The sequence below is a fragment of the Acanthochromis polyacanthus genome, chromosome 6 (genome assembly GCF_021347895.1).
Source record: "Acanthochromis polyacanthus isolate Apoly-LR-REF ecotype Palm Island chromosome 6, KAUST_Apoly_ChrSc, whole genome shotgun sequence".
Taxonomy (NCBI): Eukaryota; Metazoa; Chordata; class Actinopteri; family Pomacentridae; genus Acanthochromis; species Acanthochromis polyacanthus.
This window is the reverse complement of record NC_067118.1, coordinates 7,210,969-7,235,320: the sequence shown is the minus strand read 5'-3', so window position 1 is coordinate 7,235,320 and position 24,352 is coordinate 7,210,969. Positions and strand designations below refer to the sequence as shown.

Sequence of the window (24,352 nt, the reverse complement as noted above, 5' to 3'; positions counted from 1 at the left end):
GCAGCTACAGTTTGCCTCTTCATGTCAGGAAAAGTCGCTTCTGAAGAGTCCAAGTAGAGCTTGACACCCTGACTTCATCCTTTACGGTGTTCTTTATTTTATTGCGTTTTTTAATTCCGAATGGTCTCCTTTGGAAACAGTCGCTATGTTTATGTCTTTTCGGCCATCATTTGGTTGAACTTGTGCTGTATTAAATGTGCTTTATAGATACATTTGACTTGACTTGAAGGGTTTGGAAGCAGAGTGGGTCTGACCCACTCTGTAGTTTCTGAGAAAAATGGGTTCAAAGTTTATGGTTTTCAAGAATGGTCTAACAATGAGAGTACCACTGTGACGCTATGTTTGGGTTGTGGGTTTGAACACTTTACCTCTAAAATGTTTACCTTAAAATCTTACAGCTATTATATAAAGTAGGGTGAGCAAACGTCCTGTTTTCCATGTCCTGTCCTGGCTGTTTTTTTAGTGATGAGAATGTCCTGGTTTTCATTATTTTTCACTGAGCCACTAAGCCAAGTAAACTTCAAGTATCAGTTGAGTATCTCATTGCCGGGCTGAGTGTCCTGGTTTTCGGGTAATCAAAATATGGTCATCTTAATATAAAGATCAGTTCTGACTTTTTGTGGGTTGGACCACTCTGCTTCTAACCGTCTCAATTATTCTCCTGTATTTACTATTTCTTTCTTTATATATTTTCATTTATCACCTTCGTCTGTAAACAACCATCTCAACAGTGTGCTGTGCTCCTCAATTAACTGAAGTGTAGGGCTAGCACGAATACCAGCCCTGACTAATGACGGTTCGCTTCGTGACGGCTATTATTCGGATCCAGCCTTACTGGAGTGACTGGGAATATTAAAACAATATGAAAGCTACTTTTTGTAAACAGCTAAACAACGTATCATTGGGTTTATGTCCAACATTGTGACATTTCTTGTCATATTTGGTGCCACAAAAACACAGACTGAACAACAATCAAGCGTTAATAACAAATCAAAACAACACGAACCTCCAAATTAAACAAAAAATGAGTTGTTTAGCAGCCATAATTGGCTTTTGGTACAACTTGTGCTCTATTAAATATGCTTTATAGAAAATTTCACTTGAACGGTTTGGAAGCAGAGTGGTTTAAGCCACTTTCTGTAGTTTTTTAGTAAAATAGGTTCAAAGTTTTGTGTTTTTCAGAGGTTACACTACTTAGAGACTAAAATACTACAGTATTATACAAAACTTGGTTTGGATGTTCTGTTTCTAACCCTCTCAATTATTCTGCTGTATTTACTATTTCGTCCTCAACATGTTTTTAAAAAAAATTGCATTCGTTTGTAAAGCAACAGCCTCAAACAGTGTCTTCTGCTACTCAAATTAATAGGAGTGACTTGGAATATTGAAACAATATGAAAGCTACTTTATTACAACAGTTTCACAACATGTTATTAGGTTTATGTCCACATTGTGACATTTCTTGACATATTTATGGCCCAGTTTGGACAACAATTCAAATGTGAATAACAAACCAAAACGACACAAAACCTCCAATCAAACGTGTTCCCTACAAAAAATAAGAGTCGTTTATGAGCCATAATTGGCTTCGTCGAAAGCTTTCCTGGCTCTCTTCAGCTCCTCGTTCATGGTCAGCAGGTCTTTGACTCTGGCGAACTTTCCGGGGGTCTTTACGGATCAGAAACACGATGTCCTCCCACCTGGACGCGGCCCTGGCGTCCGATGGACATGGCTTTGTGGGTCATCTCCGTGATGAACTCGATCACCAGGTCCTCCAGGATGTCCACGGACTCCGTGTACGGGTTCTGTCGTCCCGAAGCCGTACATCATGCACCCGGAGCTCCTTGGAGAAGAGCCTCTTCCTCTTGCCGTGGCCCACGTCCACTCCGCCGGTTCCGTCGTCCAGCTCCTCGTCGAAGCCGGGCTCGTTCCTCCTCGTCCGCCATTCTGCTGGAAAACACCAGTTTAATTAGGCGGTTAATATAGATTGTATAAGATTAAATCGACCTCCTTATAATGTGTAGTTAGGCAAAACTTCGAGCAAACGTCTTTACCTGAAAGCTGGATTTGTTTTTTGTCGGTTTTCTCTTCTTCGTTGGATTTGATTTGCAGCTTTGTGTAACTTCCGCTTTCGTCTCGTTGATTGCGGAAGTAGCGCTTTGGAGACGGTTACCCGGTGAAAACACATCGCCCCCGGTGGTTAGCTTTCCGTTACACCGTACACATCTCTAAGTTTTACTCATGTTAGTCTGCCATACGGTCACCCAACCCACGGTAAGTTTATTTAAAATAAAACTCGCCCTGTCGTTTTATTTGCTGTTGACGCGCTGCGGTGCCGATGCAGATTTAACAGCAACGCGTCTGTGTGGATCACCAACAGGCTGCATATGAGATTCTATTGGTTTACCACCACCTAGCTAGTTCATAGTGTAGTCAGCTCCATCCACGGTGTTTTAAACCCGTACAGAGAGTGTTTTTAGTTGATTGTGTTGCGCTTTGTGAGTGTTGTTTCAGTGAAACGCTTCCCGGAGGCGGTAGCAAGCAGACTAAACGGGAACCAGTGAAGTCAGACACTCATGAAATCACAGTTGTGTACTTTTGGAACATAATAAAGTGGCCGAATTGAAGAGAAAATCACTGCAATTCGACTCATGTATTAAGTTGTAATGAATGTGAAGCGTAGGTTTCAAATAAACGCTGACACCGTTAATGGAGCGATTGATCAATGGAGTTCTGTATGAGGGTGTTGACGTAAAAACGACGTCTCACCAGTTGCAGGTTAGTGAGTATTGTTGAAAACCTAACTAAGATTCGAGAAGAATTTAGTAAACTTGAGCTAATTAGCCGAGATTAACAATATAATACATGGCAGGATGATGTTAATGTGGTGTAATGCTGCTTAGCTCAGGAAACTATCAGCCGTCAAACAGACAAGAGTCAGCTGAGGCTAGTAAACAGCTGTTGTAGAATAATGAGTCTACTAAATGTGGTTAAAAATTAGCTTTATCAGTCGGTTAACTGCCAGCTGACAACTTGTGCTAACACAGTTGTTACTATTAAGCTAACCTCACAGCAGACTTATTTAGCTAGAACCACTGAGGATCTTTGGGATGTTCTGAGAAGACTTTTACCAACTCTCCCATCATCAATATAAGATCTTGGTAGAAAATTAATACAACTCTGGACAGAAATAAATGCTGTGACACTGCAGAAGCTTATCAAAATGATGCTACAGTGAATGTGTGTCGTTCTCAGAGCTAAAGACGGTCCAATGAAGTATTAGAGTTTGACTTTTTTTTTGGATGGGCAGTGTATAGACTATACCATATATATCATCATAAACAAGCAGAGTAGCAGCACGCTGAAGTATAAATGTATTTATTGACTTTGGGGAAAAACATAAACAAGCCAAAACTGTAAATAATGTCCACATCAAATATCAGTATGTTTTGAGTCATTTGTTCTTTTATACTACGTGACCATAAAATCACACTGTTTGCCAAAAAATTATTTTACAGCTATTAATATCATTTTATTGAATTATTTTACAGTATTTGACTGTGAAGTTATATATTTAAAGTATCTGTTTAATTGTTTTATGCACTGTTAAATTATTGACAAGAACTAATAAAATCACAGTCAAAAATATTAATGTAACGACAAATAATGTACATGTCATTTCCTGAAACAGGAAGAGCAAGAGGCACCATCTAGCTGATCCTAGCTATTGAGCAGATCATTGAGAAATCTAGAGAATTCAGCAACCATGTGCACATCACTTTCATTTAAACTACTCAGTTTGTGACATCGCCTAAACAAAACCTTAAAGGGGACATATTATGCAAATCTCACTTTGTGAAAGTTTTCTTATAGTAGTGTGTGTTGCAGTAGCCTCATTATGAGGTTCTAATCTGAAAACTGTCTGTTTCCTCCCTGCCTTTCTACACCACAATTTGTGAATATGCCTGCTTAAACGTCCGAGTTTGAGTTGGGTCCGCTTATGAGGAAATAAGCGGATTTACACCGTGGCAGTTCCCTCACAGCGCCACTCTTGTCTCGTTTCCCGAGAGAAGTCTTGTGCGAAGTGACCAGGCTCATGGCACCGGTAGCAGCCGTCTGGAGAGTGGCGGCAGCGGCTCTCGGCTGGTGGTGGAAGGCGGCTGACGGCTTGTTGTAAGCCGGGTCCTCTCCCAGAGAGGGGAGGGGGAGTGGGCGCGGACAGATGCCTTCATTTGCATACCTGGAAGCAGGCCCAGAAACAGCCTGTTCTGAGGAGGGCTGGTGAGAGTGACTTTTTCGACCGCTGAAACTCCGAACAAAGGATGATTTTGGGTCGAACAAACTTAAATACTATGTTTTTGGACTTCTGAGACCTATATGACGTGACTGAAAAATAGCATAATATGGGACCTTTAATCAACAACAATTACATTGAGCTACTGAAAGAAACTCAACAGCATTTATCTAAACATATCGTAGAGCTATATGTTATGTTGACATCCTGAGAAGGGAGTTAAACGAGGAGACGTCCGTTCAGCAATTCTTTTCTGTATCATCATAGCAGCTCTTATCCAAAAAAATAAATAAATCGCCACCTAGGTTAAACTAAGCAAACAGATAAGATCCTTCCATTAGATAATTACTGCAGTGATGAACATGTTTCAGCTGCAAAAACTTCTTTAACTCTAGCTGATGCAGTGAGGAGCTTCTCATTTCTTAAACTACCATGTTGGAAGACATATCCTGTGGTGATGGAAAGGATGTTAATCTGTCTCAGAATTATTGGCCTGCATCAAGCAAAGAAAACAACTAAGGAGATGAAACTACTAAAATCAAGTTAAGAACCGTCCAACGCATTATTAAAACCTGAAGGATAGTGGAGAACCATCATCTTAGAGGAACAAATGTGGTCAGAAGAAACTTTTAGATGGTCGTAGGAAATCAACAGTAGAACTCACGGCTATGTTTAATAGTGAAAGTAAGAACATTTCTACATGAACAATGTGAAGGAAACTCAGAGGATTGGGACTAAACAGCTGTAGCTCTGAGAAAACCACTGATCAGTGAGGCTAGTCAGGAAAAAAGGCTTTAGTTTGCGAGGTAGCATAAAGATTGGACTCTGGAGCAGTGGAAGAAGGTCATGTGGTCTGATGAGTCCAGATTTACCCTGTTCCAGAGTGATGGGGGCATCAGGGTAAGAAGAGAGGCAGATGAAGTGATGAACTCATCATGGCTAGTGTCTACCAGCCTGTGGGGGTTAGAGTTATGATCTGGGGTTGGTCAGGTTCAGCGACGTTATGTTCCCAAAGAATGCGGTCAGCTGATAACTGAAGATACTGAATGAGCAGGTCTTTACATCAGTGGAGTTTTTCTTCCCTGATGGCATGGATATGTTCCAAGATGATGATGCCAGGATTCATGAGGCTCACACTGAGAATGAGTGGATCAGGGAGCATGAGATGGACTGACCTCCACAGAGTCCAGACCTCAGAACCACTGAGGATCTTTGGGATGTTCTGAGAAGACTTTTACCAACTCTCCCATCATCAATATTAGATCTTGGTAGAAAATTAATACAACTCTGGACAGAAATAAATGCTGTGACACTGCAGAAGCTTATCAGAATGATGTGATGAATGTGTGTCGTTCTCAGAGCTAAAGACGGTCCAATGAAGTATTAGAGTGTGACTTTTTTTGGATGAGCAGTGTATAGACTATACCATATATATCATCATAAACAAGCAGAGTAGCAGCATCCATGAGCTACAGCACCAGATGTAAATAACATTAATGTCGATGTCACATCATCAAGGCCAGTTATGGAAGTGACTATTTGTAAGTGTGTATGTGTGTAGGTATTTGTTGTGAGGAGGAGCATTGCTGTACAGAGATGCATCCAAACTCTGACTCTGTTCCTGCCTCTCTGACAGCCGTCCATCATGGGTGTTAGCAGGAGGTCCAGCTGTTGGATGGGTTCTCTGCAGTAGCTGTCTGGGCCCGACGGCTCGTCCTGGAGGTCCTGCATGGCGGTCCCGGTCCAGTTCCTGTGCCGAGGGATTCGCACTGTCGGATTAGTTCTCCTCTACTATGTCTTCTCTATAGGCATCACGTTCTATAACAAATGGCTGATGGAAGGTAAGTGAAGGAGGTCGTTAAGGAATTGGTAGTTTATATAAAATAACAGGCAGGTCTTTCTGTATAGGACATGGCTTCATTATGGGTAGTTAATGGAAATGATCAGAGCAGTGTGTCTGATTGATTCTTACACTGCAAAAACTCAAAATCTTACCAAGTCTTGTTTTTAGTCAAATGTCTCATCCCACTTGATTTAAGATAAACTCACTTAACAAGTGACATTTCAGCAAGATGGAGGGACTTGTTTTAAGACATCCTCATTAGGGTCACGGGGTGCTGCAGTCTATCTCAGCTGACTCGGGTGAAGGCAGGGGACGCCCTGGACAGGTCACCAGTCTGTCACAGGTCTACATATACAGACAAACAATCACACTCACATTCATACCTACGGGCAATTTAGAGTCCTCAATTAACCTCAGCATATTTGTGGACTGTGGGAGGAAGCCGGAGTACCCGGAGAAAACCCACGCATGCACAGGGAGAACATGCAAACTCCATGCAGAACCCGGCCCAGGCGAAAAGGCGAAAGTGCTAACCACTACTCCACTGTGCAGCCCTAATGCATCTTAAATATCTTGTTAAGTCAAACAGTCTTGAAATTATCTTGTTTTGAGTTGAATTTTACAAGAAAACTTGAACTAAGTCTAACCCTCGTGTCATCCTGCAGGTCAAAATTGTCCCGGTGTAAAGTTTGAAAATGTGGATTGTTACAACCCTGGCTCGTGTAGTGGGTGAGGGAAGTAACATAAGAGCCAGTTGGTGTTGGCTTTAAAGATATTTATTAAAAAGAAATGAAAAGGAGGTACAAAATAAAAGAAAAACGGAGGACACTAGTGCGACGTGAAAAGAAATATAAACAGGAACAAAAAGAGACTCTAAACTAGAGCTATAAATTTAACACAAGATATCCAAAATGTACCCAAATATCCTAAACGCAAACACAGCGTGTGGTAGCAAACGAGAACGAAAAAGACTAGTGCCTCCACAATCACAAACGAACGGTTGTCTAACAAAGTTTCTAGGATGAGGCACATGGGCAAGACTGGAGTACAGTGACAAGCCGTCATCCCTCAGGTCCAGCGGCTTCTTATGCTGGGCCGTGGCTGCACCGGATTGGCTGAAGAGGGCCCAGCAGCTGATTCCAATTAGTCGGCAGGTGACACTGATTAGCAGCAGCCTGAGAGGAGTGACAGGCACACACCACACACGAGCACTCACGCACACACACAAAGCACAGGGGAGGAGCCAGAATACGGCTGCGGCCGTAACATGGATAAAATATATTTTCTCAGTGAAACTTCTGATGTCCACATTTTCAACATTTTTAAGAAATCTTTGAACATTTTTTGGTTAGAAAAAATGTTAAAAATGTTTAAGAACATTCACATAAAAATCAACCCAAATCCAGTGGATTTGGGTTGTTTTCTGTGAATGTTCTTAAGAGAATATCAGAAGTTTTACTGATATATATGTAATCACTCAGTCTGCGCGAATGGGCACAATTTATTACTGGACCGTGGACCAGTAAACAGTAATTTTTTACTGGACCGAAACAGTTTTTACTGGACCGAATATTTTATGCATACCATACCATGGATTATGGTATGTAATACCATAATCCATGAAATAACCTACCATACTCTCATAGCAACAGCCAAATCTTGCTCAGAATCCACCCTCTCATTATACACCTGGTAAATTACCATCTACATGCACTGTCACCGTCACTACACCCTCCCCACCATTCTACCATACCACCATCCACTTTTACCATTGAATTACTCACCATACACGTCCAATTTGACCAGAAAAACAGCTCTCAGCTTCGTTTTGGCGCTACTTTCACACGCTCCTGCAGAAACTTGAATTTGTACTGCAGGGATGGGAATTTTCCGCGGATTTCATTTGAAGTTTGAACACTTTATTGTCGCTGATACTCCCACGAGATGGTAACGACGTGAACAAGCTGTCGTTCGATTGTAAACGGCCCAGCAATTGGAAGTCGCTGCGCCGCCGCCGCACACATTGCATTATCCCTTGGTGATTGTCGGCGACTTTAGGGTGATTTACAGGAAAAAAATTACACCGGACATGAGACCGGTAATGTAGTAAGTTTTACCGGACTTTTGGTACACAAATCGGATTTGACCGATGGTCCGACGTCATTGGCGCACACTGATCACTTTAGATATTTTTAGGATTTTTTTGGAAGATTTTTACTCATTTTTTTGAAAATATTTACAAGAATTTTATTGCCAAATCTGGAGTTTTTTTTTTTTAATAAAAAATTTTAAGGGAAACTTGTAAGGAATTATTGGAATTTTCTTCCTAAAGGATTTGCAAATTTTCAAAAATTTTTGGAATTTGTTTTGGATTTTTTTCAGACAAGGAAACAATATTTTTTGGTGCCTGTAAATGAAGACAACAGGAGGGTTAATACATCTCAAACTAGGAAGTTACATGAAAGAAAAAATCTATTTTGAGTGAAAAACCTTTTTTAATAGCATATCTGGCTTATTTTAGGACACCTGTCCTGGTAAAATAGAGCTTAAAACAAATTTTCCCAGTTATGTTTAAGATCTCAATATTCTAAATATCATATCTTATTTCAAGAAATCTCACCAAGCCATTTATCACTTGTTCTATTTGCAGATTTTTTTCACTTATTTCAAGTTAAAAGTTCCTTGAAATAAGTTTTTTTTTTCCTGTTTTGAGATGGGCATTTTTCTGTGAAACTGTGGGAATAAACTCCTCTTTGTCTCTCAGGGCTTCCATTATCCTCTCTTCATGACGCTGGTTCACCTCACCATCAACTTTCTGTCTGTCGGCGCTGACTCGGCGGGCCATGCAGTGCTGGATGGGGAAACCTCGCATCGTTCTGAGCTGGACGGACTATATCTATAAAGTGGTCCAACAGGTGAGTTTTAGTGGATGGAACAGTCAGCTCGCGTCAGCTCTTATCACTGATCGACTGAACGTTCAGTGAAGAACACATTTGGCTAAAGTCCATGTAGATAGAAGAATACATCACAGCTGAAGACGAGTTTTAAAAGGCTGATTCATCAATTAATCATCAATAAACAAGAAGAATTTCTTTTATATTTTAAAACAAAGATACAACTGAATAATATTGACGACATACTGAAGACAGTGTTTTAAATTCTGTGAACTCTTACATTTGCAGTGTCCATGTTGTGGGTTTTTTCACACTCTTTAAAATGCATAATTATTAGTATTTCACAATATTCAATTATTTTTTAACCATTACGAGCCGGTGTCTTCCAAAAATCCTGAATTCTGTCTGCTTTGTTTACTCCCAGCTTTTGCAACAGCGCTGGATATTGGACTTTCCAACTGGAGCTTCCTCTTCATCACCATCAGCTTGTAAGTTTGTGGCTTTGTCCCTGTTTTACATCTACATCAGTGGGTGACCTGATAACAGACAGACAGCTCTAACAGAGGACTGAACACTCAGACCATGTTTGGAGATGGTCTGAGCTGCATATGGCCTCATTTTTTAGCTGTGTGTGTGAAAACATGTACTGGTCCACAGTGAACAGATGCATTTCTGAACTGACATCGTCTGTGTGAGCAGAATCATGTATGCCATCAAACACTGATATTGTGTTGGCCCCTCTTTGGACTGCACAGACAGGCCTGACCTGTCGAAGGTTAGATTTCCACAAGACCCCTGAAGGGTGGGCTATGGAACCGCCTACAGTTCAAATGTGGGGTTCCTTCAGCCAATTCCCATGTTTTCCCATGAAAACCACATTTTATATCCATGTGCCTTAACATAATTGCACATGGTTTTCTAAAACCATCCAATGAGCTTTTCAAAACCACCATTAGCTAACACAATTGTTAGCATTGAAACAGGAGTGATGGTCTCTGGAATGTCTCTGTACCCCTATGGAGATATTCCATTAAAAATCAGCCGTTTTCCAGCTTAGAATAGTAAATTTACCACATTACCAATGTTTACACTGGATTTTCAGTTCATTTAATTTTTCTACATTGAAAAAACTGCTGTTCTTTCAAATAAGGGAACATTTCTTAATTGACCCCCAAACTTTTGAATGGTAGTGTATCTGGCACCCAGATGTTAGGCAGCAGATCCTTTAAGTCCTATAAGTTGTGAGGGTGGGGCCTCCATGGAATTGGACTTGTTCATCCGCACATCCCACAGATGCCTGGATTGGATTGAATCTGGGGAATCTTGATTCAACATCTCAACTGGTGTTTTGCTCCTCAAACCTTTCCTGAACCATTTTGGCTTTGGGGCACGGTGGCGTTATCCTGCTGAAAGAGGCCCACAGCCATCAGGAATACCATTCTATCAAAGAGTACAGATGGTCTGCAGCAGTGCTAGGTAGGTGGTAAAAGTTTAAGTTTTTAATTCCGTACACTTCTCATCAGTCACTTCAGATCTTATGAACAAAGTTTTGACGGGCACCAAAAACTCGCTACAGAACTAGAGGTGATTTGGGTGTTTCAGTCCGGTTGCTTGTCGTTTATCTAATGCTTTACTCAGTCGTTTGCATCTGGCTGATTCAGTCGACTCTTAAAAGTTAGCTGAAAGCGCTGCTTTTAGACAAGCTTTGGTTGACTGAATGGTCGGTGACTGAATTTAGTATCATGTTGTCACATCAGGTATTTATGTGTTGTTTTATATTATTGTCATTTGCATTTTATTGTGAAGCACACTGTGAATCTTCTGTGAAAGTGCTATAGAAATAATTTACTTACAAAGCGACATCCGTGGATGGAAGGCAGGGGTCAGCATGGGCACCCTGAAGCCTGTTACAGCCCCATACACAACAAGCTGTGATGCTCTGTGTGTTCTCACACCTTTCTATCAGAACCAGCAATTGCCTTCTTCAGCAATCCCAGCTCTCCACGTGCATAAATGAGCCTTGGTCGCCCATGACCCTGTTGCTGGTTCATCACTGGGTCCTTCCCCTTTTGATAGATCCAGACCACTGCAGACCAGGAACATCCCATAATAGCTGCAGTTTTGGAGATGCTTCTGTCAAACTCATCAAATACTTACACTTGCTTATTTTTCTGGCTTCTAGCATCAGCTTTGATGACAAAATGTTACTTGCTGCCTGATACATCCAACCCACTAACAGGAGGCAATGATGATGCATTTGTTTTAGTGACTGTAGTAATCCACGTTTATTGACAAAATTATGTCACTTTTAAAGTCTGACAGAGCGTCAGTGTTGCACCTGAAAAGGACTTTACTTAAAGCTGTTCTTTTAGGGTTGTGTTGTTGTTTCTTATGTGCGTCTCTTTTTTGTGTCGTTGAGGTACACCATGACAAAGTCCTCAGCGGTGCTGTTCATCCTCTTTTTCTCTCTTCTCTTTAAACTGGAAGAGCCGGTGAGTTATTAATTATTCAGCTCAGATTTTGTGCAAGTCACGTGTTGATCACATGATTGCTGATCTGAAGCAGTTTCAGTGGTGAACGATGCACTTCTGTTGTCTTCACCGTTTTTAGTTCTGCAGACAGAAGTAAGACTGATTCTAACACAGACCACATCGATGCAAGAGGAAATACTTTTTGTCTGTTTTACTAGATTTTACTGACAAAAGAAGAACACAAAATCCAGCAAAGCGAGGTTTAAGCTAACATGTGGTTGTTGTAGAAGACTTAATTATTTTACTTTTTTTTGTTTTTACTGAAAATTAGATTACGGATAATAGCTGGTAAAATCACAGAAGAAAGTATTAATCAACATTTTTTTAAACTGCAAAATACCATCAAGAACCAATACTTGTACAAATAGTACTTTTCTTTACAAAGTTTGATCGTAAAATAAATTTTAAAAAAACATATTCACAAAAAATTCACTTATTTTACGGATATTTGTTGTTATCTGAAAGAAAATTATTGTTAGATTTTTCAGGTAAAAAGAAGGCCAAATTGTATATAACAATATAACAATCGTTTTTATAATGAACAGAACGGTAATTTCTTCTTTTATAATGTGTGACCATAAAATTACCTTTTTATAAAAAAAATATATAATTATTTGCAGATATTTGCCATTGATTTCACTGTTTTTGCAATTTATGACTGTTATGACTTTATTAATCCTGCAGGGAAGTGAAGTTGTTACAGCATCATGGATATTCAGTAATGATAATAATAAATAAAATATTATATTATATGACAAATAAAATTAAAATTGATAAATATTAAATTAATATTAGATTAAATTAAAATAAAGTGAAATAGGTGAAAATATATAAAATATAATGTAGAATCTAATTTCAGTAACATCATTTATATATATATATTTTTTTTAACTACAGGTTTATCTGAAAAATATGTCATTATTTGCAGACATTTGCCATTATTTTCAACATATTTACAGTTTATGACTGTTGCAGTATTACGGTGTTTATTAACGTGTTTTTTCTGGTGTCCTCGCTGCCAGATTTTTACCGTTGTGTTTGTTTTACCAGACCGTACTGTCATAGAAAAAGAAGAACACAAAGTCCAATACTTTATAGAAACCGTCTGGTGGCTGGAGCATAAAAAGTGATATTTCTAATAAGATAAAACTTGTGTAAAAGCAGCAGAATCAGACAGACACTGTACACTAATCGGTAAATTAGAACTTTTACGCTAATTAAATGACAGAAAGCTTTACATCTGTGAGAACATCCATGGAAGAACTGATCTAAAAAGCTACAGAACTAAATAATGGTTCCAGATTGCAGTGACCTTTGCTTTTAAAGCTGTAATGAGTGTTAATAGCTCATCGTTATGGAACCTTTCACCCAGCAGTCAGTTTTCATTTATTTCAGTTGATTTCATCCTTTTTTTCTTCCAGTATCTTTTCTGAAATCTGAGCTCACTTCAACAGATTTTGTCTTTTTTTCATTGATGGAGACAGAAAAAAAGGACTAAACATTCCTTATACATTTACAGAATTTCAAAAACAGACCAAACAGGAACAGAAAACAACATTGTACCTGCTGAGCAAAATGCATGCTAGCATTGTTAGCATGTTAGCATTTAGCTCCAAGCTCTGCAGGGTGGAGGTTCAGTCACAGTGCTACTAGCATGAACAAACTAATGCTGTTTATTTGACTTTTTCTGGGTTTGTGAATGTTTTCTGAACATACACAATATGACTGGAATGTCAGTGTCTTTCCATGCTTAACATTCATATAAAAAGAGACATTATTTACTGCAGAGAAACCTCTTAGAGAATTAGCATCATAGCAGGGATACCATAGCTGAGAAAGTGCATGGGAAGAGTGCATTTTTCACCCAGCACTCTTCTTTTTCGTTGTCCTCTATTTGTTCCTTCATTTTTTAAATTTTATTTGTGAACTTCTTCTCTGTCTTTGAGGCTTTCTAAAATGTTGCTAATTGCATCATTCACTTATTTTCCTCCTGTTGTTTCTCCCCCCTTTCCATCCAGAATCCATTCCTGATCCTGGTGGTCCTGCTGATCTCCAGCGGTCTGTTCATGTTTACGTTCAAGTCGACCCAGTTCAACCTGGAGGGCTTCGTCATGGTGCTGCTGGCCTCCTTCATCGGGGGGATCCGCTGGACCCTCACTCAGGTCCTCATGCAGAAAGCAGAGCTGGGTAAGTGTTGAAGAACAAGGACGATGGAGAAGGAGAAGAGGAGCAAGGAGGAGGAGAGAGAGAAGAAGAAGATGGAGAGGGAGAAGAAGAAGTAGGAGAGGGAGAGGAAGGAGAGGGGGACAAAGGAGAAGAAGAAGAGGGAGATGAAGGAGAAGAGGGAGAGGAAGATGAAGGAGAAAAAGCAGAAGAAGAACTTTGGAGGAGGAGAGTGAGAAGAAGAAGTAGGAGAGGGAGAGGAAGGAGGAAAAGGGAGAAAATGAAAAAATGAGGAGGGATAGAAGAGGGAGACAAGGGAGAAGAAGGAGAATCGGGAGAGAGAGAAGAGGGAGAGGGAAAAAGAGAGGGAGAGAGAGGGGTTCACAAAGCCTTAAAAAACAGAAAACATTTGAGAAAACAGAAAAAGAAACTAAACATCAGTAAAAATCTACCTGACTATTTGCCTCAAATGATTTGTGACCCGTCAATAGTGAAACAAGAAGAATCAAAGTTGGTCTGAATTGATTCAAAAACACCTTTGAAAGAGACAACTCTGAATACAAGTGAAACATTTAGAATATTTGCACATTTAATCCATCATAAACACCTTGTTCCAGCTTTTACTGTGTGATTGAAACCTCTCACCATAATTGACTCAGTAGCTTAATATATTTGGTTTGTGTGAAACTTAAGAGGCTCATGGAAGTCCTGCAGCTCTATAGAAACAGAACAATGAAACAGAAATGTCTCCTCTGCAGCTGGAATGTGATGAATCATAAAAAATAGAGTTTATTTGAACATTTATGTTACAAAGATAAACAAAAGTTGTGTCCAGCATTTTTCCCACATGTTCATAAATGTTACCAAACTGAAAAAATAAAATATAAATCTACATACTATAGATATTTAACATCTTACACTTGTTTTCATAAACACTGCCTGCAGTTCAGCTGAAAAGTCTCTGAATTCTTCTTATGCAGCTGTTGTTCACACCAGAGTCTCTCAGAATTTCTTGGTTGTGCCAAAGAATGCAGAAATCTGATTTTTTTTTTTTTCCAGAATCTGGTTTGTGCAAAGGGGTTATTTTTGATTATTTTTTTAACTAAGATGTATAGGGTAAAGTGATTTTAATAAAATATCCAGATTTTAAGTTTAGATTTGGTTATTTTTTCTCCTGTAAAGTTGGAAAATCTGATGATTATTCTTTATGTTTTCGCAGAGTTGGGCTCTGATAAATGGTGTCATTTTTCAAAGCTGCCGTTGTTTTTTTGGGTTAATATTACCTCAGTCCAAACAGTAAATTAAACATACAGTGAGGGAAATCAGCATTTGATCCTCTGCATAAGTCATTATTTGTGGTCTCTATAATTTTAATAGCAGGTTTGTTTTAACTCTAAGAGACAGAATATCGATGAAAACATCCAGAAAAACACATTATTTTACACTTAAGAAGTAATTTCCAGTTGATAATGTGTTTTTCTGGATTTTTTTGTGGATATTCTGTCTTTTCAGTTAACCTTTTATTAAAATTATAGGTTGCTCTTTTTTGTATGAAATTTGCAGTTAAAGGCATTAGAGGAGATTTAATTTCCTACGACTTTGAACGTAGCATGCGCATGCACACATACAACCTCTCCCTCACCCCCCTCTATCCTCCCCCCTCTTAACATTTACGAAGAAACGCCCCCCCTCCAGAAACTTGCGTAGGACTCGTGAAGTTGTCTTTTACGGCTGGGTCCCCCTGGATCTTTATCTGCCATTATGTAAAAAAGATGAGCAAAACAAGTCGCCAGCTAACTACAAAGCTATACCAAAGCAACACATACAGAAAACACGTAAGTCCAAGGCGTACGTAATCTACGTAATTAGGCCTGAGCCGGAAGATTTTTGATTGACAGGAAAGGGAGCAAACCAAACGCCTCGGTCCGAGTGCGTTGATTGGCTGATGTTTTTCAGGTCCTATTTTTTTTTATTTTTAATTTTTTTTGAAACCATACATACAAGTCCACTAAAGGTCAGTATATTTATTTTATGTGAATCAGACAGATTAAACAAAAAAAAAAACATCCTCCATAATGCCTTTAATCAGATGCTTATTTCCCTCACTGTGTGTGACTGAGGTGATATTAACTCTATAAACTCATTTCTAGCTTTGACAGACTTGTCGTCTTTGATAAAATGACACCATTTATCAGAGCCCAACACTGTGAGAACATACAGAATGAGCAGATTTTCAGCTTTACAAACAGAAGAATTAACCAAATCTACACTTCAAATCAGGGTATTTCATCATAATCACATTTTTTCTATACTGTATGCCTTATGAGTACAAATTCACAGAAAATAAACCATTTTCACAAACCAGATTCTGTAAGAAAACCTTGATGAATTCAGAATTCCTGAACAACTGTTGCATGTGGCTGAAATCGTGAGCTATGAAGAGGATCTGATGTTTATTTTAATCATTGTACAGCTAACGTAATAATGAGATGTGGATGGCACTAGGCAGTATATCGATGTTTTGGTCAGCACAAAGGCATCACTTTCAGGATGCTGAAGCTCATTTTTCTACTTTCTTTCAGGCCTTCAGAACCCGATAGATGCCATGTACCACCTACAACCTCTCATGTTCCTCGGCCTCTTTCCCCTCTTCCTGTATAACGAAGGTCAGTGATGTCTTAAGCTCAGTTGCTCTCTTCTTTTTCAGTGCAATTCAATTTTATTTACACAGTGCAGATTCAAAAAATACAATACTGTTCAAAAGTTTGGGGTCGATTAGAAATGTCCTCTTTTTGAAGGAATCCTAGTGTTTTTTTCAATGAAAATAGCATTAAATGAATGATAAATCCAGTGTAGACATTGTTAATGTGCTGAATGACTATTCTAGCTGGAAACAGCTGATTTTTAATGGAATATCTCCATAGGGGTACAGAGGAACATTTCCAGCAACCACCACTCCTGTGTTCTAATGCTACATTGTGTTAGCTAATGGTGTTGAAATTCTCATTGATGGTTAGAAATCCCTTGTGCAGTTATGTTAGCACATGAATAAAAGTGTGAGTTTTCATTGGAAAACATGGAATTGCCTGAGTGACCCCAAACTTTTGAACGGTAGTGTATGACATCTCACAGCATTTAGCATAGTAAGATGCAGATCGTATGAATTACAAACAGAAAACAGAGAAAACTCAGCCAGCCAAAGTTGTTAGTGGATTCCCTGAGTGTTGGTGGGAAGGAACCCAAGGAGATTCCACTTATATGAACACATCAATCATCAGTGTGTCAGAGCTTCACTTGGTGTTTTCCATTATGTTGTGATCCAAATCTACAAATAAACCATCGCAGGTTCAGGCAGGCTCGCTTTAGAAATCGTGATTAGACTTAAAATATGAGCCCTTAAAGCAAACCACAGAAGCCGCTGTACTTGCTTAATTGCATTATTTAGTCGTATAAACGCTGCCAGAGTTGTAAATCCTGTTTATCTCCTCTCTGCCTCCAGGGCTGAGCCTCAGTACCTCAGAAAAGTTATTCCGGGTGACAGAACTTTCTCCTCTGCTGTATTCCCTCTTCACCCTGAGCATCGGTGGCTTGCTGGCCTTCGGTTTGGGCTTCTCAGAGTTCCTGCTCGTCTCCAAAACCTCCAGCCTCACTTTGTCCATATCAGGAATCTTTAAGGTACTTTTAAACTCTATGTGGTTTGTTGTGAACCAGTCGGTCTGAGTTAGAGACACCACGGAGTTACTCACTGAGCTTTTGGTGCTGATTGGGGGGCAACCAAGCTACTTCACACACCATTTTGTTACCATTTCCACAGAAACATAGAGAATGCTAATTAACAGACACAGAAATGGAACTAGAAAATCAGTCAGAGAGAGCAGTCCTCCTCCAAGGCTGTCCATTCCCCCATATGGCATTATCAGAAATGCAGCTTTTTTTCCCTTTGTTTACAAATGCAGCATTTGTTTATTATTTATTGATGATCAGAAATCACAGCAACATAGAATGTGTCCATTTAATATAGATGTACCCACAAACAAAATGACCTTGTAGTAAACACAGGCGTGTGTTATGCATGTGTACGTTATGTATGGATACTGAATCATGTGTAGTGTGCGGCAGGAAGTGATTAGATTTTGGCAGTGATGCGGCTTATAGTCTGGATCCACGGATTTGTTAAAGATTTCTGTATCATTGCCAGATAGCGGCACTGTAACATGACAACAAGTGAACACTACATCAGTTGCCTGCTGGATTGTGATCCTACTACAAATCCACCACTGAGGACTTATCAGGACTTATCCATCAGAAATGATACAAGGAACAACTGATTAAATTGTGGGGGTGTTTCTGAGTCCCATCAATTCCCGCTGCCCGCTACATATTTAGGTCATGTGATTCAGTATCCGTACATCACGTACACATGTGTAACACACACCTGTGCTCAGCACAAGGTCATTTAGTTTGTGGTTACATCTATATTAAATGGACACATTCTGTGTGTCTGAGTTCTGATCTTCAATAACTAATAAACAAATGCTGCATTTCTGATAATGCCATATTGTGCTCTCTGAGTGCTTTTTGTGTTCATAGAAAGTGACAATATCTGTAAAAATGTACTTGATGAATATTAAATCTACAGAATTTGATCTCTTAAAATGTAGAAAATTCTGGTTTAACTGCTGTCTAATTGGACAAACTCTAAAAGGTCATCCGTTCTGCTCCATTGTCTGCAGTTTTTTATTGTGCTTCTCCAGAACCATCTAATGACCACTTTCCTTCGTTGTTTTCCTGCAGGAGGTTTGCACTCTGCTTCTGGCTGCGCGTCTGATGGGAGACAAAATGAACATAGTTAACTGGCTGGGATTTGCCGTGTGTCTGTCCGGCATTTCACTGCATGTGGGACTCAAGACATATTATTCCAAAAGTAAGTGTTAATGTAGCTGGAATCAGTTGATAGACGGTCAGATGTTTGTACGTAATAAAGTTCAACAAATAATATTTTAAAGACATTCTAAATATATATATATATATATATACACACGTGGACAAAATTGTTGGTACCCCTCAGTTAAAGAAGGAAAAACACACAATTCTCACTGAAATCACTTGAAACTCACAAAAGTAACAATAAATAAAAATTTATTGAAAATTAAATAATCAAAATCAGCCATCACTTTTGAATTGTTGATTAACATAATTATTTAAAAAAACAAACTAATGAAACAGGCCTGGACAAAAATGATGGTACCTCTATAAAAGATTGAAAACTATTTGACCAGAGTGACATGATTAACTCAGGTGTGTCATTTAATTGACATCACAGGTGTTTCCAAACTCATAATCAGTCAGTCTGCCTATTTAAAGGGAGACAAGTAGTCACCCTGCTGTTTGGTGAAAAGGTGTGTACCACACTGAACATGGACAACAGAAAGCGAAGGAGAGAATTGTCCCAGGACATCCGGAAAAAAATTATAGACAAACATCTTAAAGGTAAAGGCTATAAGACCATCTCTAAACAGCTTGAAGTTCCTGTGACAACAGTGGCTCATATTATTCAGAAGTTCAAGACCCACGGGACAGTAGCCAACCTCCCTGGACGTGGCCGCAAGAGGAAAATTGATGACAAATTGAAGAGACGGATCGTTGGAATTGTATCCAAAGAGCCCAGAGCAACCTCCAAAGAAATTAAAGGTGAACTCCAAGGCCAAGGTACATCAGTGTCAGATCGCACCATTCGTCGTCGTTTGAGCCAAAGTGGACTTCATGGGAGACGACCAAGGAGGACACCACTGCTGAAAAAAACTCATAAAAAAGCCAGACTGGAATTTGCAAAAATGCATGTTGACAAGCCACAAAGCTTCTGGGAGAATGTCCTTTGGACAGATGAGACCAAACTGGAGCTTTTTGGTAAGGCACATCAACTCTATGTTCATAGACTCAAAAACCAAGCATACGAAGAAAAGAACACTGTCCCTACGGTGAAACATGGAGGAGGCTCAGTAATGTTTTGGGGCTGCTTTGCTGCATCTGGCACAGGGTGTCTTGAAAGTGTGCAAGGTACGATGAAATCTGAAGACTATCAAGGCATTCTGGAGAGAAATGTGCTGCCGAGTGTCAGAAAGCTTGGTCTCAGTCGCAGGTCATGGGTCTTCCAACAGGACAACGATCCAAAACACACAGCCAAAAACACCCAAGAATGGCTGAGAGAAAAGCGTTGGACTATTCTAAAGTGGCCTTCTATGAGCCCAGATCTGAATCCCATTGAACATATGTGGAAGGAGCTGAAACATGCCATTTGGAGAAGACACCCATCAAACCTGAGACAACTGGAGCTGTTTGCTCATGAGGAGTGGGCCAAAATACCTGTTGACAGCTGCAGAACGCTCATTGACAAATACAGAAATCGTTTAATTGCAGTGATTGCCTCAAAAGGTTGTGCAACAAAATATTAAGTTATGGGTACCATCATTTTTGTCCAGGCCTGTTTCATTAGTTTGTTTTTTTAAATAATTATGTTAATCAACAATTCAAAAGTAATGGCTGATTTTGATTATTTAATTTTCAATAAATTTTTATTTATTGTTACTTTTGTGAGTTTCAAGTGATTTCAGTGAGAATTGTGGGTTTTTCCTTCTTTAACTGAGGGGTACCAACAATTTTGTCCACGTGTGTATATATATATATATATACACACAGTGCCTTGTGAAAGTATTCGGCCCCCTTGAACTTTTCAACCTTTCGCCACATTTCAGGCTTCAAACATAAAGATATAAAATTTTAATTTTTGTCAAGAATCAACAACAATTGGGACACAATCGTGAAGTGGAACGAAATTTATTGGATATTTTATACTTTTTTAACAAATAAAAAACTGAAAAGTGGGGTGTGCAATATTATTCGGCCCCTTTACTTTCAGTGCAGCAAACTCACTCCAGAAGTTCAGTGAGGATCTCTGAATGATCCAATGTTGTCCTAAATGACTGATGATGATAAATAGAATCCAGCTGTGTGTAATCAAGTCTCCGTATAAATGCACCTGCTCTGTGATCGTCTCAGGGTTCTGTTTAAAGTGCAGAGAGCATCATGAAGACCAAGGAACACACCAGGCAGGTCCAAGATACTGCTGTGGAGAAGTTTAAAGCCGGATTTGGATACAAAAAGATTTCCCAAGCTTTAAACATCTCAAGGAGCACTGTGCAAGCAATCATATTGAAATGGAAGGAGTATCAGACCACTGCAAATCTACCAAGACCCGGCCGTCCCTCTAAACTTTCACCTCCAACAAGGAGAAGACTGATCAGAGATGCAGCCAAGAGGCCCATGATCACTCTGGATGAACTGCAGAGATCTACAGCTGAGGTGGGAGAGTCTGTCCATAGGACAACAATCACTCGTACACTGCACAAATCTGGCCTTTATGGAAGAGTGGCAAGAAGAAAGCCATTTCTCAAAGATATCCATAAAAAGTCTGGTTTGAAGTTTGCCACAAGCCACCTGGGAGACACACCAAACATGTGGAAGAAGGTGCTCTGGTCAGATGAAACCAAAATCCAACTTTTTGGCCACAATGCAAAACGATATGTTTGGTGTAAAAGCAACACAGCTCATCACCCTGAACACACCATCCCCACTGTCAAACATGGTGGTGGCAGCCTCATGGTTTGGGCCTGCTTTTCTTCAGCAGGGACAGGGAAGATGGTTAAAATTGATGGGAAGATGAATGGAGCCAAACACAGGACCATTCTGGAAGAAAACCTGTTGGAGTCTGCAAAAGACCTGAGACTGGGACGGAGATTTATCTTCCAACAGGACAATGATCCAAAACATAAAGCCAAATCTACAATGGAATGGTTCACAAATAAACGTATCCAGGTGTTAGAATGGCCAAGTCAAAGTCCAGACCTGAATCCAATCCAGAATCTGTGGGCAGAGCTGAAGACTGCTGTTCACAAACGCTCTCCATCCAACCTCACTGAGCTCGAGCTGTTTTGCAAGGAAGAATTGGCAAGAATTTCAGTCTCTCGATGTGCAAAACTGATAGAGACATACCCCAAGCGACTTGCAGCTGTAATTGCAGCAAAAGGTGGCGCTACAAAGTATTAATGCAAGGGGGCCGAATAATATTGCACGCCCCACTTTTCAGGTTTTTATTTGTTAAAAAAGTTTAAAATATCCAATAAATTTTCTTCACGATTGGGTCCCACTTGTTGTTGATTCTTGACAAAAAATTAAAATTTTATATCTTTATGTTTGAAGTCTGAAATGTGGCGAAAGGTTGAAAAGTTCAAGGCATTGTGTATATATATATGAAGAGTTCATTTGCAAAAACAGATAACTCCATTTTGCTGAATTTTCAGAAAACTTTCTTTATTGTTTACTTGAGATAATATCAAACTGAAGTTGAGTGGATTTGACTCAGTAGAAAAATACATGACAAAATAGAGACAAAAATAAAATTATTAGTGTTATTATTATTATCTCAAACAATAAAAAAATGAGTTTTCTGAAAACGGACTTACCTGTTTTTGCAAATGAACTCTTTATATATAAACTAGAAACAAAAAAGTGACAAAAAATTAGATGAAACCGTTATAAAGTGACAACAAAATGGACAAATGACACAAGTGAGATAAAAACACACAAAACGACAAAATGTTACACAAAACAATGAATAAAGCAAAACACAAGATGACAAAAAATAAGACAAAAAACACAAGCATGACATAAATGACACACCAAATGACAAAACTGAGAAACAAAATGACAAAAAAGAGACAAACGACAAAAGTCAGACATAAAAAAGACAAAAGCCAACAAAACAAAATATCACAAAAATGAGACCCCAAACAACAAAACTGAGAAACAAAATGAGACAAAATATTACAAAAATGAGACACAAAATGACAAAAGAACAATGAGCAATCTAGTATTTTACTTTATGATCAAGACAACTTGTCATGGTCTAGAACAAGTTTACAAACTGCAGCTGATAGTCGTCCTGCAGCCCGGTTTTGTCCACGTTTGACATGTTAAGTAGAGCCGCTAATGTCACTTTGTAAAACCAGCAACATCAAAGGGAAGACTTTCAGAAGGGACGCTAATGTTTGTGATGTTCTCCACCAGATAAAGGCCCGTCTTTAAGGCACCTCAACACAAAGAGCCCTGAGCTGGAGCTGCCTCTGCTGCGTCAGAACGGAGATAAAGGCGACGACTCGGCCGCTGACGACGACGAGGAGCAAGAAATCACTCTGCACTGATACCACAGGACCACGTCTTCCTACACAGCAGTGATATCAGAGCAGTGTCTTCAGAGTGTTTAAAAGCCGGGAACACTGCCACAGAAAAAGAGGAAATCCTCAGTATTTCTTTCCTGAGGCCGGGCCAGGGCCTCCTGTCAGCTCTACATTAACTGTGACACAAAATGATGATGTTTCGCCTTCGGGAAGGTTCAAAATGTAGCCGCTACCTGCCGGTGTCAAAGTATGATGTATGGAGAGAGTGTTTCAGCTTTAATGGGATATTTTTGACACTTGAGCCATCTTTCTTCGCCAACTTGCCACATTGGAAATGTGTTCTATTTAGTTTTACATGTTAGGAAACCGCCGTGTGTCGAACATTTATCATGTGTAGAGAAGAAGAACTAGCTCAGTTAGCCGAGTGACAACTGTGGAAGAATGTAGCACCATTCCCACTAGTGTTACTTCGTGTGAAAACAGGAATAATAGATGTAAAATATGCTTCCTCTGATTGCTGTTTCTGCTGCTGACGTCTTTGTGTTATCAACTCCAGTTTAATAGAGGTGGGTCACTGATGTCTGTAGAGCTGCAGCCAAGTATTATTATTCTTCTAATCAGTAAATCTGCAGGTTACTTTATCACCTAATCGATTAATTTGTTGTGTCTAAAAGTTTCCTGAAGCCTTAAGGTTCATTCTAAAACGTGATTAATTTTCTATTTTCCTCTACCAACTAAGCGACCGTTTCAGGCGTTTACAGAAGTTCAGACTGATGTCAGGTTTTATGCCGTAAAGTCCCCACAAAGATGATTTTATAATGTGTGTCCTAATCCGGTGATATTTAAAAATATGGTTGTTTTTAATCAAATTTGCTTCTCATGTTGGGAAGTCTGAATCAGGTGGAGACTTCTTCATCGAGTGTCCAGCAGCTGGTGTGCTGAGACCTTAATGTGCCTTATTAACAGCAGCTGCCTCTTTCAAGAGCTGTTTTCAGAATCCATGAAGACCGAGTCGGTGGTTGTGTCGCCCGATCACATGAGGTTAAAGCCAAGTCTGAGAGGGGTGAAGTGTTTTTTCTGTCATGTTTTTCTGTGAAATGCAGCGTTGTTGCACTACTCTGACAAATAAAGTGACAAAGAAGGAAAACAAATGGCAGGTTTTTCATTTTAAAATGGATGTTTGGACTGTTTAAAGATGTCTGATCTTCACCAAATTCACCCCACAGCAGGACAACCGTCACTTCAAAACATCCTCTAGTTCAGGGGTGTCAAATTCATTTTAGTTCAGGGGCCACAGTCAGCCCAATTAGATCCACAGTGACCAGTAAAATCACAGCATAATAACCTAGAAATAACCACAACTTCAAAATGTTCCCTTTCTTTTAGTGGAAAAA

The 24,352-nt window shown here is 39.5% G+C and overlaps 2 protein-coding genes across 2 annotated transcripts; one reads left to right on the top strand and one right to left on the bottom strand.

Annotated features, from left to right (window-relative positions):
- Positions 1-1,382: 1,382 nt before the first annotated feature.
- taf13 (TATA-box binding protein associated factor 13) lies at positions 1,383-1,946 on the bottom strand. Its single transcript, XM_022220709.2, is given in 6 exon segments — positions 1,383-1,659; positions 1,661-1,696; positions 1,698-1,809; positions 1,811-1,833; positions 1,835-1,927; positions 1,929-1,946. Coding segments are annotated over 6 exon segments (372 nt in total). The 3' UTR covers positions 1,383-1,569.
- A 1,578-nt stretch (positions 1,947-3,524) lies between these two features.
- Positions 3,525-24,109, top strand: slc35c2 (solute carrier family 35 member C2). The gene is given in 10 exon segments (XM_051948980.1): positions 3,525-6,131; positions 8,899-8,946; positions 8,948-9,056; positions 9,456-9,519; positions 11,451-11,523; positions 13,581-13,749; positions 16,308-16,391; positions 17,225-17,400; positions 18,520-18,649; positions 22,849-24,109. Coding segments are annotated over 10 exon segments (1,095 nt in total). The 5' UTR covers positions 3,525-6,023; the 3' UTR covers positions 22,983-24,109.
- The last annotated feature ends 243 nt before the right edge of the window (positions 24,110-24,352 follow it).